At 45.9% G+C, this 17015-nt stretch overlaps 1 protein-coding gene across 1 annotated transcript in view; it reads right to left on the bottom strand.

Annotated features, from left to right (window-relative positions):
- Window positions 1–17015, bottom strand: part of Mylk (myosin light chain kinase) — a 256640-nt gene that overhangs the window by 173692 nt on the left and 65933 nt on the right. The window contains exon 2 of the mRNA XM_075965312.1: window positions 12397–12564. Coding sequence (XP_075821427.1) covers window positions 12397–12561 — 165 coding nt within the window. The 5' untranslated portion in view covers window positions 12562–12564. The remainder of the gene's footprint in view (window positions 1–12396; window positions 12565–17015) is intronic.

The following is a 17015-nucleotide window of genomic DNA, read 5'->3' on the forward strand; positions in this document are numbered from 1 at the left end:
CCTTAGAGGCACTGGAGAACCAATGATTAACAAAGTGATGTGGGATTCCCCTCTGTATGCTGTGAATACCATTGGTTAATAAAGAAACTATCTTGGGCCTGTGCATGGAATAGGTGGGGAAAACTAAACTGAATGCTGGGAGAAAGAAGGAGTAGTGAAGAGAAGCCATGGAGCCATGCCCTGAAACTTTGCTGGTAGGCCATGACCTTGTGGTGATGCACTGATTAATGGACATGGGTTAAATTAAGATATAAGAGTTATCCAATAAGAAGTTAGAGCTCATGGGCCAAGCAGTGACTTAAAGAATAAAGTTTCTGTGTGGTTACTTTTGGTCTGAGCTGCCAGGATGAACAAGCAGCCTTATTACAATAGCAAAGACTTGCTCACAAGGGTGTATCACTCTAGCAACAAGTTCCCAAATAAGCAGAACTCAAAGCCAAAAGGATTTTATACAAGAAATCTCCAGCACAGTCTGCAGCTGCATGGACAAGAAAAATAGGGCAACTGGGAATGACAGGATTTAGAAGAGGCTGGGCAGCACCAATAGACTGGAAAGGTAGAATCCAATTAGAAAGGCCTTATAGAAGTCTAAGAGGCAGGGCCCAAGAAATGACCAGAAAATGTGGATTATGGCATAGTAGGCCTATGTGATGGGACAATGGGAAGAAAGCTGGTTCAGATGTTACAAGTGGTTGAGACTTCTTTTCCTTAGGTAAGAATTAAAAATATGTATTATCCTTTAGTGTTGGCAGATTAAGCCCTAATTCTTTGGGACTGGGCTTATAAACCCAGGAACTGATAGCTCGGGCTCTGTTAACTAATATCTTATACCGCTAAACTAGACACATGCAAATCTGGATGCTTGGGTCAGAAAATTATTGCTCTGGCTTTGAACGTAGGCAGCCCTGCAGCTAGTGTTACAGCTCCTGAGTGTTGGCGGTCCCACAGTTCTTAACACTTGGGCATTCTCTTTGGAACTCTTACACTGACCGGAAGTTGTAGTTTCATCTCTCCAAAGTCCCCCACTTTTGATCCTTCACAGTCTTTTACTCCGTAGTCTCAGCTCCCCACCATCTCTGACCCTCTTAGGACGTCCACAGTCCCTGTCAGCTCGGATCAGTTTCTCCTCCTGGCTGCTCTCTTTAACACCTCAGCAACCTTGTACCTCTGCCATGGCTGGTGGTATCTGTCCTCTGTGCAACCATCCCGACCCACCTTACCTGGGGTAGACTAAAATAGGCAAAAGGCCATCGGAAATGGCATCTGGAGCAAGAGTTGTATGCATGAAGAAATCTTAGCCTGACCACAGGAAAGGGAAATGTAATGTGATTATAGAGTTCTGCTTACACAGTCTGGAAAGGAGTTTGGCATTCTGGTAGTGATTTTAGTTCCACCAGTCATGGTCTTGTTTGTGTATGGTTTCTAGATCTACCAACCACAAGTCTCAGATACACACCAATTGCCGGCATTGCATAAGCACCAATCACAATCTCTGCGCTGTTACTGAGAAGGTGTTCTCTCCTGTTTAAGAATAGCTTCAAAATGAGTGAGGTCATCTAGAGCAGTCAGAGCGATGCTCTTAGGACCTGTGCAAGTTGTCTGGAGCAATCATGATCGAAACAAGACTGAAGCAGAAACTGTGGCTTTGGGAGAAGCTGTGGTGGCAGTGTTCTTAATAGGTAGGGGGATGTTTCCTTGAGGAACCCATGAAGAGTCCAAAGCAGATAGACTGCCATGAGCAGCCTAAACAGTTGCTAAAGAAGGAAAGAGTTGGTTAATAGCTCCCTATTCTAGATAGCCAGGCACTAGGGAAGGGTCTGGCAATTGTAAATTGGGCTAAATGACTGTCTCTTAACATACTAGTTGAAAGAAGAAAACGGGCATTAGAGGGTGCTTATAATAAAACCTTATATCATGAGTCTGAAGAGATGGCTCAGCCATTAAAAGTGTTTGTTGCTCCTGCAGAGGACCTGAATTTGGCTCCCAGCACCTACACAGCAGCTCACAACCATCTTTAACTCGAGTTCTAAGGTATCTGATACTGTCCTCTGTTCTCTGGACAGACGCACACACGCAGTGAACAGACTTAAATGTGGGCAAAGCACTCGTGTACAAAATACACAAAGAAAAATTTAAATGTCATTAGCATTCTTAGCAGTACCAAAAAGTTCTTAGACCCCAGGCAAATAGCATTCGGAAGAGTTGAGTCCACATGACCTGTCTCGCAGGGAACTAACCCTGCACAGTGGAGAAAGCTGGGAAGGAACCTGATCGCAGAGCTCCACAAGGGTTCTGTTTAGAAAGGAAGCAGTCACGGTTGTGCACTAGGAAGAGCTTCACGGAGACAGGCCCAGAGGGGCTGAGCAGCCAGCATTTGGAATGCTTGGAACCAAGTCTTCAGCACCACCACTCAGAGGCAGGTGGGTTTGGTTTGTGGGGAGTGACCAATACTGTTGTCATTCTTCCCCGAGCCCTCCTACAGAACACTGTGCGTTTGGAGTCCTTGGCCTCCTTGTATGCTTCACCTGGTTTTCGCGGAGTGCCAGGACACAGAAGAGAGATAGTTAGCACTTGCTGCCCTCAGACTGGAAGGACTTCATATACAACACAGGGCTAGATAAATGTCTGGCATATTGTTAGAAATAAGCTCCGATCAGAATAAAGAATAAAGGAAATTGGCACCGAGATACAGACCAAATAATAGAATGCTAGAGAAGCGACCATCGAGATTATCGGGCCCAGCTCCCAAGGCGAGGTGCAGAACGCAAACACAGCCATATTCACGCATGGCAGTCCTGCGCTTCTCACTGATTTCTGGCTCTGAACAAATTAACTGTCTGGCTCATGAGAAAGTGCTCCATTAACTCTGAACGTGGAAGACTGTTACACAGGACCATGAATCCCAACATACTAGAATTCTAAGAGTCCAATGAACTCGGCACCAGCCCAGGCCCGCTGACTAGCAACAACCCGGTCCTCCACACCTTGACCTTTTGTGACCACCTGCAGGATAGCGGCTGTGAGACCACCTCAGCCTGGACTCTCCATCTCCAACCGCCCATTCCGCCACTCCACTTTGTTTATATTTTGAGGCAAAGAGACAAGCTAATTAGAAACAGTCACGATAATAGGCACCTAAGAGCTCCCCTAGCACAGCCAGGTCCATGTTAATTGTGCCAGTCCTGTCCTCTCTAATCGGGAAGCTGTCACTGAGCAATTTTAAAAACATAACATTTAGAAAACATCCAACAACAACAAACCCTACTTACGAGGCTGCAAAGCCTCTACTAATTGCATGTAATAGGCATGTTGCTGCTTTCATGGGGTTGAGATCGGTCTAGGCAACCACATCCTTGTTTCTGTTTTCTCTTCATCTTATGCTATTCTCCCACATTTCCATGTATGGACGTAGCTCCCCAAAATGTCAAGCAGGCGATACGTTATGCAATGGCTGCCATACTGATGTATTTACTTAGTGGTCTCTCTTTGGTACAGGCTGGCTCCATTTCCACTATTATAAATAGTGTTCTGAGCACCTCTATTCCGGCTATTTTCCCTGCTTCTCCACTAAAAGTTAAAGTACAGTGTCAAAACAGAATTCTTGGTAAAGTGGATCAATGGTTTTATTGCTCCTCTAACATTCTTCCCGTCTGAGCCCATCCCAGGAGGCTGAGCTAATCGTCAATGCTTCCAGCAAAGGAAACATCCCGCCTCCTCACTGCTCCCATACTGGGCCTCGAGAGCTTGATTTTGTTAGTTTTTCAGGTATACAACACTTAAAAGGAATTTAAACCTCTGTTTGTTTAATTGCCAGCAGAGTTGTGTAATGCATTTTGATGTAGTTATATGTTTTTCCATGTCCAAATGCTGTCTATGATATTTTCAGTATAAACTTTGGATCTGTCTTTGATCGTTTATCTGACAGGATCTGGACACGAAACTCAGATTGCTGGAACAAATATTTTTATAAGCATTTTATTATGCTTTAAAAATTTACAGCCATAATTTTTATCTACTGTGAACAGAAACTCCAGCAATGAGAACATACGAAAAGTACAAGGTAAATGTTGAGAGTATAAACTGACAGAAAGATGTTTTTCCCTCTTAATCTTTCCCCTTCCTGCAAAATTCACTTCCCAAGCAGAGTCTTCAAAATCATCTTTCTATTCTTTTTATCATTAACTTCATAATCAATACTAACACTCTCTGGGTGTGATGATTAGTGTTATCATTAGCTAAACGGAATCTAAAACCATCCAAGAGATAGGCCACTGGGATCTGCTGTGGGGGATTGACGTGGGAAGATCTGCCTGTCTGTTGTGGGTACAGGCACCATTCTGTGGTCAGGGTTCTGAGTTATATCTGTAGGGAAACAGAACCGAGCAGCAGCCACATGCGTTCACTGCTCTCTGCTTCCTGATGATGGGACTGCATGCGGGGCAGTCTCCTGATGAACGTCAGCAAGCAGACAACATATACCACTCTACTCACTGTGACCAAGGAAGCATCTTTCTCCCTGAGAACTGGCTAATAGCTACTCCAAGAGCTCTAATGTCCTCCACAAAGATGCTAGAAAGCCATCGAAAAGATAGTGGCCTCAAATATGAAGCTCTGTCTTCTGTGGCATCTTTATCCAATGTCTGCTCCTAGGAACAGTGGTAGATTACTTCAGGGAAACCCTGAGGGATTCTCAAAACCATGGATGTCCTTTTCTTCGGTACTCAGCGTGCAGCTCTGAACTCATCCTCGTTTGTCCTTAAGTTCATTTCCATGGCATGTGTGGAAGGGAAGGAATTACTAAGTTGGTTCACTCTACCAGGTCAACCCTGATGTAGCCACCAACTGTTGACAGCGACAGTTTTCAGCAATATCTACTCCATCATCCTATTCTATTGCTTCAGGGACTGTGGCATGTAGGCCATGTCTGCTAGCCACCTGGAGCGGGTATCTGCAGGACTCTAGGGAGGAAATGCATGCTGGCAGACACAAGGCTAGCATTCCTCCTATAGACCTCAAGAGGTGACAATATCCTTTGGACAGATCTTATACCTTAAGTAAATTCTGAAGAATTCAATGTTTCCTTTCTATTGTGAATGACACACTTATTGAAAATTAAGTATTTTAAATACTTATTTAGTTTATACAGATGTTTATATGCACGAGTGTGAACATATGCATGCTGTGTGTGCAGCAGAGGTCAGAAGAAGGATTTGGATCCCCTGGAACGGGAGTTAGAGGCATGTAAGAGCTACCACATGGACACTGGAAACCAGTGTCCTCTGCAAAGTAGCAAATGCTCTTAACTAGAGAGCCATCTCTCCAGCTCAGAACAGCTATTTTTAACTATCTTTTAGCTGCGATTCACCAATACCCAAGGGCTGAATTAGTAAGAATGTTCTAGACTAGGCAAGTCCAAAAGCTTTGCTGTGATGCAGAAATACTTAGAAATCTGTGCTGTTTGCCACAGTAGCTATTAGCCTCACATAACCACTGAGCACTTAAAATATGTGTATGGCCTCGTAAGTGTATTTCCCTAGGATGCCAGGGAAATGAATATTCAATTTTATTTAATTTTAATTAGCATTAAACTAAATTAAAAAGGCACACGTGGCTAGAGGTTATCCTATTCAACAGTGCAGATCCAGACCTTGAAGAACTCACTCTCATTAAAGAAGCAGAAGATGTTAAACATGGACATGGTTGTAAAGGGCTAGAACACAACACAGTGGGGCTTCAGTATTAGGGAAATTCAGAGGGAGCAACTGAGAGGGAGCAAGCTGGCGAGTACGTCCTGTCCACGAGGTGCAACCACCCACTACTGTGCAAAACGCATGGGAAACGGGACTAAGGAAGCACAGCCGGCGGCCGGTCGGCATATATACATGGTGTGGACGAAGGGATATTCAGACAGATGCTGCATTTACATGGACCATTTCTGAGCATCCGTCTACACTGTTGATGGTCACTGTCTCTGAAAAGTAGGAATTAAAGGTCAAGGCATAGCATTTTCAGGTTTCTTTTGAGTTTTTATTATATGCATTTGTCTCATGTGTAGGGGCCTCCGGGGTGTGTACCACAGGCCCTCCCTGTCCATCGTGTGTATCCTGGGGGCTGAACTCAGCCTGGCAACAGGGACCATTAATAATAGTTTAACGTTGAAATCATTTTCTTCATTTTAACGGTCACAGAGATGATTACAGGATGGCACACTTTAAAGACTCAAGAAGAGGTCAAGTCTGTCCTGTGGTTGCCATTCACGACTGATCTTGTGTGATTACCAGGACCATTCCACACCCTACAACCATGGCTCTTCTGTAGTCTAATAAAATAGCTAAAAGTAATACTGATGGAAAGTGCCCTAAGGGAAGTAGAACCTAAATCAATAAACTGGGCAGGAGAAGGAGGTACATCTTGATCCAGGCACAGTCTGGGGAAGAACACAAGCCTAAGACAGGGATGGGAAGGGGTGCGGGAGGGATGCTGGGCCATAGCTTAGAATGAGCTCAGGGGCCACTGTGACTGGAAACAGCTAGAAGCTCAGGTACAACCCCAACCTGGTGTCCTCAGGGAGGCAAAAAATGTACATAATCATGCAGTAGGCACTGTGTTACTTTTGAGGTCCAACGACCAACAAGAAACAGCCAGTGAGTTCAAGAATTAGACAGAGCTGTGGAAGGAAGGCAGGTCTCAATTGGAGCATCGGACATAAGGTCTAGATGCAAAAGCTTTGGGCAGAGCACTCTGTGGTGCCACCCCCGGGGTGATAAAAAAGACCAGGACTGCATGTGTGACCCCATCAGTAATGACATGTCCTTGGTCCACACCACCCCTGCCCACAGCGGTAAATCGGTTGACAGGCTTTCTGCAACCGTCTAGTTATACACGGTCACAGCTGCTGCTTATGTATGCACACCTTTCCACACCACAACACTTAGGACTCCCGGGGACCAGTGGTGGCCAGGCATGGCATTTAAATTCCCCATGCTTAAACACAGTGGCTGCTTCTCAGTTGGGTGGAAACTGGGAAGAAGGACTCGGGGAAATGATACTTCTATCGGTTAAAGCACAAGCGGAAGCCATTATTTCCCGTTTCGAGGGAGGTTTTCTCATGGTCCCTCTCTGTTCTCCACAGCCGAAGCAGCATCTGCCTTGAGAAGACCAAAGCAGCATTCTATAGGAGGCCCACCCCAGTGAACCCAGGGAGCCCTTCTTCTGGCTGCACTTTTCAGAAGTGCTTGGGCTATGGTTTTAGTTTATTGATAACAGTGAGTCCCTGGGACACGGGGAAGAAAATTCCACTGATCTTAGTATTTTCCCACATTGCTCTTTTCATACCTGACCCTGTGGTAGGCAGGCAGCCCACCGATGCCACAGTTCACCACAGGGACCATAAACAGCCAGAGGTACTTCAGTTGTTCCAACAGGCGGGGCACTAGCTATACCCAGCAAAGACTGCCAGGAAGGGGGGCTGTTCTGGACATAGGTGCCCGTCCTCCTTACATCTTGCAGTAGGTGCCTGTGTTGAGGAGATCCTCCTCAGTGACAACAGTCACGAGAAGAGGCTCTCATAGGCCACCGAGGTAGAAAACTGACCGGTCCTAGGTGCCATATTGAGAGGGCACAGCTGGGTTTCTAATGTCAGCTCAGGGCATGGCGTGGGGTGCTGGTGTCTAAAGGCAGCATGAGTGGAACATGAAGGCAAATGTTTGCGAATTTCTGGAAACAACCTCTCAAGCTTTGGGTGTGCAGAACCCCACCACACATGCACACTCAAGGACACAGTCTAACCAGTTACCTAATCCACACATGCACACTCAAGGACACAGTTTAACCAGTTACCTGACCCACACATGCACACTCAAGGACATAGTCTAACCCTAACCCACACATGCACACTCAAGGGCATAGTCTAACCAATTACCTAACCCACACATGCACATTCAAGGACATAGTCTAACCCTAACCCACACATGCACACTCAAGGACACAGTCTAACCAGTTACCTGACCCACACATGCACACTCAAGGACACAGTTTAACCAGTTACCTAGACCTGACTGGACAGAAGCAGCTCCATAGACCATGCCACTTCCCTTCAAGTGCAAGATTTTTTGAATGGCCAGAGGCAGGACGGAAGGAATTCTTCTCAAATTCAGGGCCATATTAAACGCAGAATGAGGCAGTCTGTCGTGGCTAGTGAATTTGGAAAGGGACCAAAAGAGTTTCTAGATGGTCCCTGTGCGGTCCGTCGTTTAAAGGACGTCTACATAGACATCACTAGTGCAGTGCATCATTTGAAGATATCATCTACATAGACATCATTAGACTGGTCAGGAAGATATTTTTGTAAAATTTCCTATATGGATAATCACAGCTAAAGATCTTATCTTGGAAAGTCTTGAAGCCTTAGAGTTCACTTGTCTCTTGGTTGCTAGTCCTTTGCTGCCATTCTCCTGCCTCCAACCAATTCTCATGGTTTTAAAATAGCTGCCTGATCACAGGCATTGCACCTGTATTCAAGGCAGGAAGAAGGTAAGGTAGAAAACAAAAGCATCAACAATATCTTTTTTTTTAACTTTTAATCATGAAAAAGACATCTTTCCTTGAAGCCTGCTAGATGACTTCAGCCCAGATGTGTCATTGGGCCATGCTGAACTGCAATGGAAGGCTCTGGAGTTATGTCAGGCATTGAAATGGCCAGCTAAGGGAACAGCCTATGTGTTCGCTGACCAACGCATCTGTCACGGAGTGGGAAAGCGCTATGAGATGCAACAGACCTAACGCCAAGCATGGAGTGCCTCAGGGAGGCCTGAACCCAAGGGGGCAACTGTGGTCCCGCTCTACAGAGACCCATGTCTTGCAGATAAAAAGAGGCACATTATCGGAGGAGGGGTTCATTCAGTTCTTTTTGAAAGTAGACATAACAGGAAAACAGAGTGAGTGGGCTGTTGGTTTTAGATTACAGGGATAAAAACAATAAGGCCAAGTTTCACCCCAACTGCTAAGTACAGTCTTGGAGGTGGAAGGAAAGAGTCTTCATGACCTGCTGACATCTGTGGCATCCACTGAACCGATCCCTGCCCTCACCACAAGATGCCGGACCCTCCACTTGGGGAGGCAATTCTCAAGAAAGAGGGGAAGCCAGCAGGGGTCCTTGGGCACCAGTAAGAATGAGCCAAACAGGAACTGCCGGGCGGAACTGAAGGATGAGGCATAACCTCAGAAAGATTCTTTGGAAAAAACTCCTTCCAGAGCCCAGTCCCCAGAGCTGCTGTCCTACAGTGGCTGTGGTGCGGTCACAGGCACAGAAGCCACTGAACATGCGTGTGCCCCATGAGAGGAGGGCATTGCAGGCAGGGTGCAGAGGTTCAGAAGCAGTCTTGGAGGGCAGCAGGCACCTCTGGCCAAGCATCTGGGAGCCTGCATGCAGAGCTCAATTTCTTCTAACAGCAACCCCTGCTCCAAGCAAACCACCTAATTTTTTGACTTCTGTGAGGGCACAAGGACACCATGTCCCTGGCTCAGCTTCAGCCTTGATATCCACACAGCAAGCTTCCTCACCCTGGGGTCATTAGAGGTGGCTCTTCCCTGATGTGAATGTCTTCAAGTGTTTGTGGCCAGCTTTCTGCATAGCTCCATTGGCTATAAGTAAGCCAGAGCCTAGCTGCATATCCCTCTCTAAAATCCCTCCGTACATGCCATACCCCAGCACACTGCCAGTGTCCTGTGGCAAGCAGCAAGGCAGGCCCTAGGGATGATTCAAAAGGAACACACAGACCACAAGGAATATGCAGAGTCAACTCCTGGGTCAACATAAGTCAAATAAAATATCCCTAAGACAACGCTGTATTAAGAGTTCTTCAGTTAACACTGCTACAGTTTGGATTTGGTTTGGCCCCAAGAGGCCCACGTAACGAAAGCTTGTCCTCGGAGTGGCACTATTGGGAGGGGGTAAAGCCTTTAGTGTGTGGAGCCTCAGTGAAAGGAAATTAGGTCACTGGGATGTGCCTTCGCAGGGGCTGGGACCCTGACTTCTGTTTCTTTGTTTCTGGGGTCACACAGAGAGTAGCTATTTTTTTTTTAAAGCAAGGAACACATGATAAATGTTTTAATAAACATTCTATTCCAAAGTGTCTAAATCTTACATTGGAAATAAGCTTAGCTAAATCGTAAGAGGAAGGTAACTATGATTAGATTATCAAATCTTCAACCCCATCAAAGGCCTAAGAAGGGAGATAATATTACTTGAGTAGGTAGGAAGTGCAATCAAGGAGCCTCCAAAGTGAGCAGTATATGACAGAGACAATTGGTTACCTGAACACTCACCCAAAGTCTCATTTGCAACGTTGAAGCAACCAACTTTGGCTAAGGCCTAGCGTACGTAGCTTTTTCTACTGCATACCCTACTATGATGCACCGCCCCGCCACAGGCCCAAACACAATGTACCAAGCAACCACCAGAAATGGTGGTTCCAAAGAAACCACCTTTAAAAGGCTGGTTTAACTCAGCAAAGTTGTTACAGTAAGAGAATGGCAAGTAATGATTAAATTTGTATTATGTGAGTTTCAACTCAGCCAGAGAAGTACTGCATTACCACACTTTCTGACAGCATAGAGCACTTCTAATGTCTTATTGGCTGCTCTGGGTTAGAAACAGTCAGCATTTGTGGTTCGTTTTTGGTTGAATGGTTTTTTGTTGCTGTTGTTTTCCCTCAAATAAGGAAAACCTAGCTTTATGGAAGGTCCAAGAGAGTAGCTATGCTAGCTGTCAGGTGAGTGTTTGTGTCCTGATGGTCCTAACTCAAAGCTCCTTCCTAACAACGGCAGTGACAGAAGCCGGGGTGTCGCTGTGCTGTGGAGAAGCCAAGCCAAGGAAGGGGCTGTCTCTCAGAAGCAGTGTGGTTAGAGGGTGCTGACGAAGGCACATCGTAAATGGCTCTTAAATTTTATCATGTGTATAGTTCAGCATTTTATAAAAACATCCACAAAGGCACCCCGTCACCATGGCTGTCTATTTTCAGGACATTTTCTCCATCCCAGAGAGAAACCGCAACAACTGTCAGCCACGCCCATCTCTCTCTCCCCCACCTGCTGGGACTGTTCGTCTCTCTGTCCTCCCAGAGGTGCCATCCTGGACATGTAATATAAATGGAATCGTGTGGTCTGGTCCTTTCCTGCCTGGCTTCTTTCACTTGCTGGAGTGTTCTCAAAGGTCACCAATGCTGTGCCAGGAACCAGCCCTCCCTCCCTTTCTGTGATCACGCAAGCCATTTCTGAATACTCAAGGTTTCTCCCTGGCGTGGAGATGAGAGGGGGAGGACTAAATTCATGGCAACAGAAGAGAGCCTCATCCTGGCGGAGCCCACAAACATCCCCAACATCGCCCTGTGCTCTGCTTTAGATAAGATATATAACATATAAATGTTAGGGCAGACCCGTTAGCACGAGTCCTCACTAGACAGACCAGTGCCTCACGTATGATTCGAGACAGCTCTGACCTGTCTCCAACACAGAAGCCTCAGCACACTCGTGGCCAAACCTGCTACCACACAGAGGTAAGGCCACTGCCTCCAAGAACATCCGCTGGACTCCGTTCTTCAGCTGACTCCCAGGAGCTCACTGTTACAGTCACAGGAGGACTTAGGAATCGCTCACAGTTCACTGAGTGCTCACGCCAAGGCCTTTATGCTTCTGGCTCTGAGACCCCTATGCTTGATTTCCAAATGAACACTATCCATAACCTCCCTCATGTCCATGTCACCTCCGTGTGAAGCTGATGTAATGCCTTCTTACAGCTTACTAGAAGGCTTTCCCACCGGGTATAGCCTCGGCTATTCTTACAGATTTTCTTCCAGACCCTCCTCTTTACCTATTTAACAGGATGTAGGCAAGAGATTGCCATTCATTCTTTCAGAAGAAGAAATGGAGGCCCCAGGAGGGCAAGAGATCAAGATTCACTGGTAAAAGGTGACAAACTGAAAATGGTATCCTGGCATTCCACTCCTCTGGGTAGAACAGGAGGGCAGGCGATAAAACATTCCTTCCAGAGAAGAAGTGGGAGAGAAATCAGTCCATTAGTAGGAGCCCAGATTATGGAACACATTCTTAAACTCAAAATTCATTCCTCCTGACAGCAGGCCATGTATCCAGAATATAATGAGCAACAAAATATCTCAAGACGGTCAATTTGCCTGACCCCCTCCTCCATGGCTGAGTCCACCACCAGAGACTGAAGTTCACCATAAACCAAGAAATAGAGCAAGATGGTACACATTCAATTTATATGACAGTCCAAAGGAAGGCTAGACCTTTAGTCATGTCAGGCTTGCTGAGGACACGTTTGATGAACACTCCCCGTCTCCCCCATCCCATCTCCCAATCAAGCACGCTTCTTACCCTCCCTTCGAACTTGGCTGTGGCTCCTTCTTTGATGCAGAGGTTCCGAGGGGGCAGGATGAAAGCAGGGGCCTCTGTGAGGGGCATGGAGCTGACTCTTGAGGACTCCACACCGTGGGAGGTTTTGGACATGTGTGATGAGGCAACCAGTTTCACGTCCGCCATGGTCTACAAAAGGAAGAGGAGCGAGTCAGGTCTTTAAAAACGCAACATGTCATCTCCCTTGTGGACACCACTCGCCCAGCTCTGTGGTTTGAACTAGAAGGTGCAGGACCCCAGTAAGGTCCGCATCCACCTGGAGTACCTTCTGTGGCTTCTCCACATAATGTACCAGGCAAGACAGAGTCAGTCCTAGACCCCAGGCCATGCCCACCAAGAGCTCCCATCTGTCTGCTGAGAGAGCAGGACTTGGACAAGATCAGGAAAACTGGATACTCATAGATTTCACAACAGGCCCCAGAGGCTCTGTGTTCAACAACATCCACCTGAAGCACCAAAGTGGGAAGTTCCAGCTACTTCTGCCTACAAAGATCATGGCCTAGCGAGAAAACAAAACAAAGCAATAAAACGGCATTGAGGCTCCAAGAAAGGAGGAAGGTTGGGGTTAATGTGACAAGGGCCCTAGGCAAGAAGGTGAGAGTTGGTGGCTGAATAAAGGGGAGGGTCAAGCCAGGCCTACTTTGTAGAAAGACTCAAAGATCAAAACATCAAGGAAAGGAAGGAGGCACTAGAAGGTCATCCAGGCTGACTCCTTCATCTGTAACTAAGGTCCAAAGAGGCTGATGCATTTATCCAATGAGGTAGAACAAAATTATGTCATCACTGCCAAGAATACCTCGAACCTGGGATCCTGTCCAAGGCAGGTATGGGACTAGACAGGATGTGTCTGCAGGCTGGCAAGATTATCTAGGACTAAAGGACTGATATGGAGAGGAACAATGGCTATCCACTGAAACAATCAATGCTTAATCATTTGAGTTGCTTCTTTTTAACTTTAAGTATGTTTCAAGGTAAAAATTAGAAAATACCAATGTGCAAATATAATAAATTATCATTTATTGGTGGGCTGGCAAGATGGCTCAGGGGACAAAAGGCACTTGTCTCCGAGCACAATGGCCTGAGTTTGATCCCCTGGTCCCACATGGTAGAAGGAAAGAAATTACTTCTTTGCCTTCTCCTCTGACATGCACACCACGGGAAACGTGCATATACAAACACATAACAAATAACATTTTAAATTGCCACTTACTCAACACTCCTCTGTTTCAAACACTGTGTAGAGGACCTTTATCTATGATCTCACATTTAAGATTTTTATCGTTTTAATTTTGGTTGACATAGTAACTGCATACATTTATGGGATACAATGTGGTGTCTTGGTACATGGCATCATGTGCTCTAAGTTGGGACAGTCGGCATATCTGTCCCCTTGGACAGTTACCACTTCTTTGTGGTGACAATACTTGGAAGCTTTTTCCAGCTGTTCTGAAAGGTTCCTCATAGTTAACTACGCACTTCTCCCCACAGCACAGCAGAACTCCAGACACCGCTCCTTCCGCTCCTCCCTTCTAACCTAACACCCCATGAACTGGACTCATCTTTATACAAATGAGGGACCTGAGTGACAGGAGTGAGGGTGGGGTCATGCTACATAGGCCGAAGGAGCAAACTGAAAATATCCACGGGTCTAGTACACAAGATGATGCTCCCTTGTGACTACAGAAAAGTAATCATTTTACACAGACCGCGAGGGGTGCACCCACACACTGAGACAATGGGGATGTTCTATCGGGAACTCACCAAAGCCAGCTGGCCAGGGTCTGAAAAAGCCTGGGATAACACCGGACTCGCTGAACATAGCGGACAATGAGGACTACTGAGAACTCAAGAACAATGGCAATGGGTTTTTGATCCTACTGCACGTACTGGCTTTGGGGGAGCCTAGGCAATTGGGATGCTCACCTTACTAGACCTGGATGGAGGTGGGTGGTCCTTGGACTTCCCACAGGGCAGGGAACCCTGATTGCTCTTTGGGCTGAAGAGGGAGGGGGACTTGATTGGGGAAGGGGGAGGGAAATGGGAGGCGGTGGCGGGGAAGAGACAAAAATCTTTAATAAATAAATAAATAAAAATAAAAAAGAAAATTTAAAAAATGTTTCCTAATTTTTCCTCCTAAATTTTCTTAAAATTAAATGGATAAGAAGCTTTTAAGAGATCTGATTTAGTCAGGTGGTGGTGGCACATGCCTTTAATCCCAACGCTCAGGAGGCAAAGGCAGGTGAACCTCTGAGTTCAAAACTAGCCTGGTCTACAGAGAGAGTTCCAAGACAGATCAACACAGAGAAACTGCTTTAAAGAAAGAAAAAAGAAGAAATAAATAATAAATGTGATTTAAAGGCTAGAGATTTAAAGGCCAGTGGGTAAAAAGCATTTGCTACACAAACACAAGGAGCTGAATTAGGATCCACAAGATGTAAACCCACTGTTGTTAGGGATGGAGACAGGAGGATTTCTGGAGTTGACCACCCGTCTAGCTCCAGGTTGGGTGAGAGATACCACCTCAAAGGATAAGGAAAGTGCCAGAGAAGGACATGTGTTGTCCTCTCATGACTTCTGCAGGTACACACACAGGTGCAGGCACAGGTGCCCACACGCACAGGTGCACACACATACCCACGTGTACACGGCCTATCTTTAGCCTTCTCTTACTCATTCTTTCTGTGACACGGAGAGAAAGAAATCTGAACAAAACAACTTAAAAGACAGGTGTCTGATGAGCCCCCACCACGGGCCACTTGCCAGTTTCTACACAGCAGATATTTAGCCAGCGTATCTGTGCTTGGTTCCTCTGCCTGACAAACCTGGCTTCCTTTCACTGATAAGGCATTAGCTGTGCAAACAAAATTCCTTTCCAAATGAAACAACACTCTGGCAGGCTGCAGGAGGTCATTAGAAAAGCGAGTACCTGAGTCATAGTTCCTGTGTGTTGGGAACAGACTAAGCACTCTGTAAACCAACGGTTCATTGGCTCCTTACAGGACTAGGCAACAACTAATCTCACCATCCATTTCAAGGGCTAGAAACCTGTCCAAGGGTTAGAAAGTCGTGCAAAGTCAACAAAAGAGGGAGCATAACCGGCACTTGAACCCAGTGTGTGCGCTGTGCACTGTGCCTCCCGCGGGAGTCAGAGTTGAAGTAACACCACTTAAAAATGTTCCTGTAACGCTGGACGTGGTGGCTCACTCCTCTAATCCTAGCACTTGAAAGGCAGAGGCAGGTGGATCTCTGTGAGCTCCAGGCCAGCTCGGTCTACAAAGTGAGTTCCAGAAAGCCAGGGCTGTTATACAGAGAAACCCTGTCTTGAAAAACAAACAAACAAACAATTTTCCCTATGAGATTAAGATTTTTTTTGTATATTAAAGAATGACACTTACATTAAAAGATGAATGGTGATATAGAAGAAAATGTTCACAATGAAAACATAGGACCAGAATATTTTCACAGAAGAAGAAACCATTCCAAGACATGGATGAGTGGAGAATATTGTTGCAGAGTAAACCGGGGAATGTTGTCTGGCCCCAGGAACACCCAGTAGTGCAAGTCAATTACAACCTGTGTTTTTATAAACTAGGAAAGAAACAAGCACTGCTTGTGGGACCAGGGCACTCTCCGTATACCCTTGCTGGCAAGCAATGTGGCAAAAGGATTCTGAAGGACAGGTGTCCACGAGTTTTTCTAGTAATATTACATGTAGAAACTCATTGTCAGGAAAGAATCCAAGACAGCCAAATGTGTATGTAAAAATAATAGTGGCATTACTTAAAGCAAAGGCTGGACATATAAAAAATCCAGCAACAACAATCAACTGTATACAGGGGGCATATCAGACTAAAAGATGAAGGTAATGATATGTAAAGGCTCAATTTTTAAATCATTGAAAAATTTCAAGCATACAGAAAACAATGACAAAAAAAATCAGTGCCCCAAACACCCACAGTGAGCATCAACAGTTAACATTCTCCACACTTACAGCATTCTGCTTTGTGCGTGTGTGCAGAACCACTTCAAAAAGCGTTAGGACAGGATTTTCTGGTTGACACAGTGATAACTAAACACATGCATACCTATGTGTTCATGACCAAACACAGTGACAACAGCTCTCCGTTCTTTATAAACACACAGTAAGTTACTGGAGCCGGAAGTACCTCACTGCGTTAAAGGGTCCAGGAACTAACTGTATTTTGGTGCCTGTTTTGGTTTAGACTTGGATTATCTACCAAGGGTTCATGTGTTTTAGGCTTGCTCACTAGTCTGTAGCCCTGGGAGGCAGTAGAACCCTCAGTGCTTAGTGGATAGGTGTGAGGCCATTGTGGGTGCACTCTTCAAGGGGACACTGGGACCCCAGCTCCTCCTCTGTCCCTCTTTGCTTCCTGGTAGCCCTACAGCCTCCTCCACCGTGCCATGACACTTTGCTTTCGTACAGGCCAAAAGCAATGGAACTAACTGGTTATGGATTGAAAAGTATGAAACTCTTAGCCACAATGAACATTCTTTCCTTCAGGCTCATTTTTCTCAGGTATTTCACCACAGTGTCAAAAAGCTGGAAACAGGGCCGGGCG

Source organism: Microtus pennsylvanicus, chromosome 1 (assembly GCF_037038515.1).
Source record: "Microtus pennsylvanicus isolate mMicPen1 chromosome 1, mMicPen1.hap1, whole genome shotgun sequence".
Classification (NCBI taxonomy): domain Eukaryota; kingdom Metazoa; phylum Chordata; class Mammalia; order Rodentia; family Cricetidae; genus Microtus; species Microtus pennsylvanicus.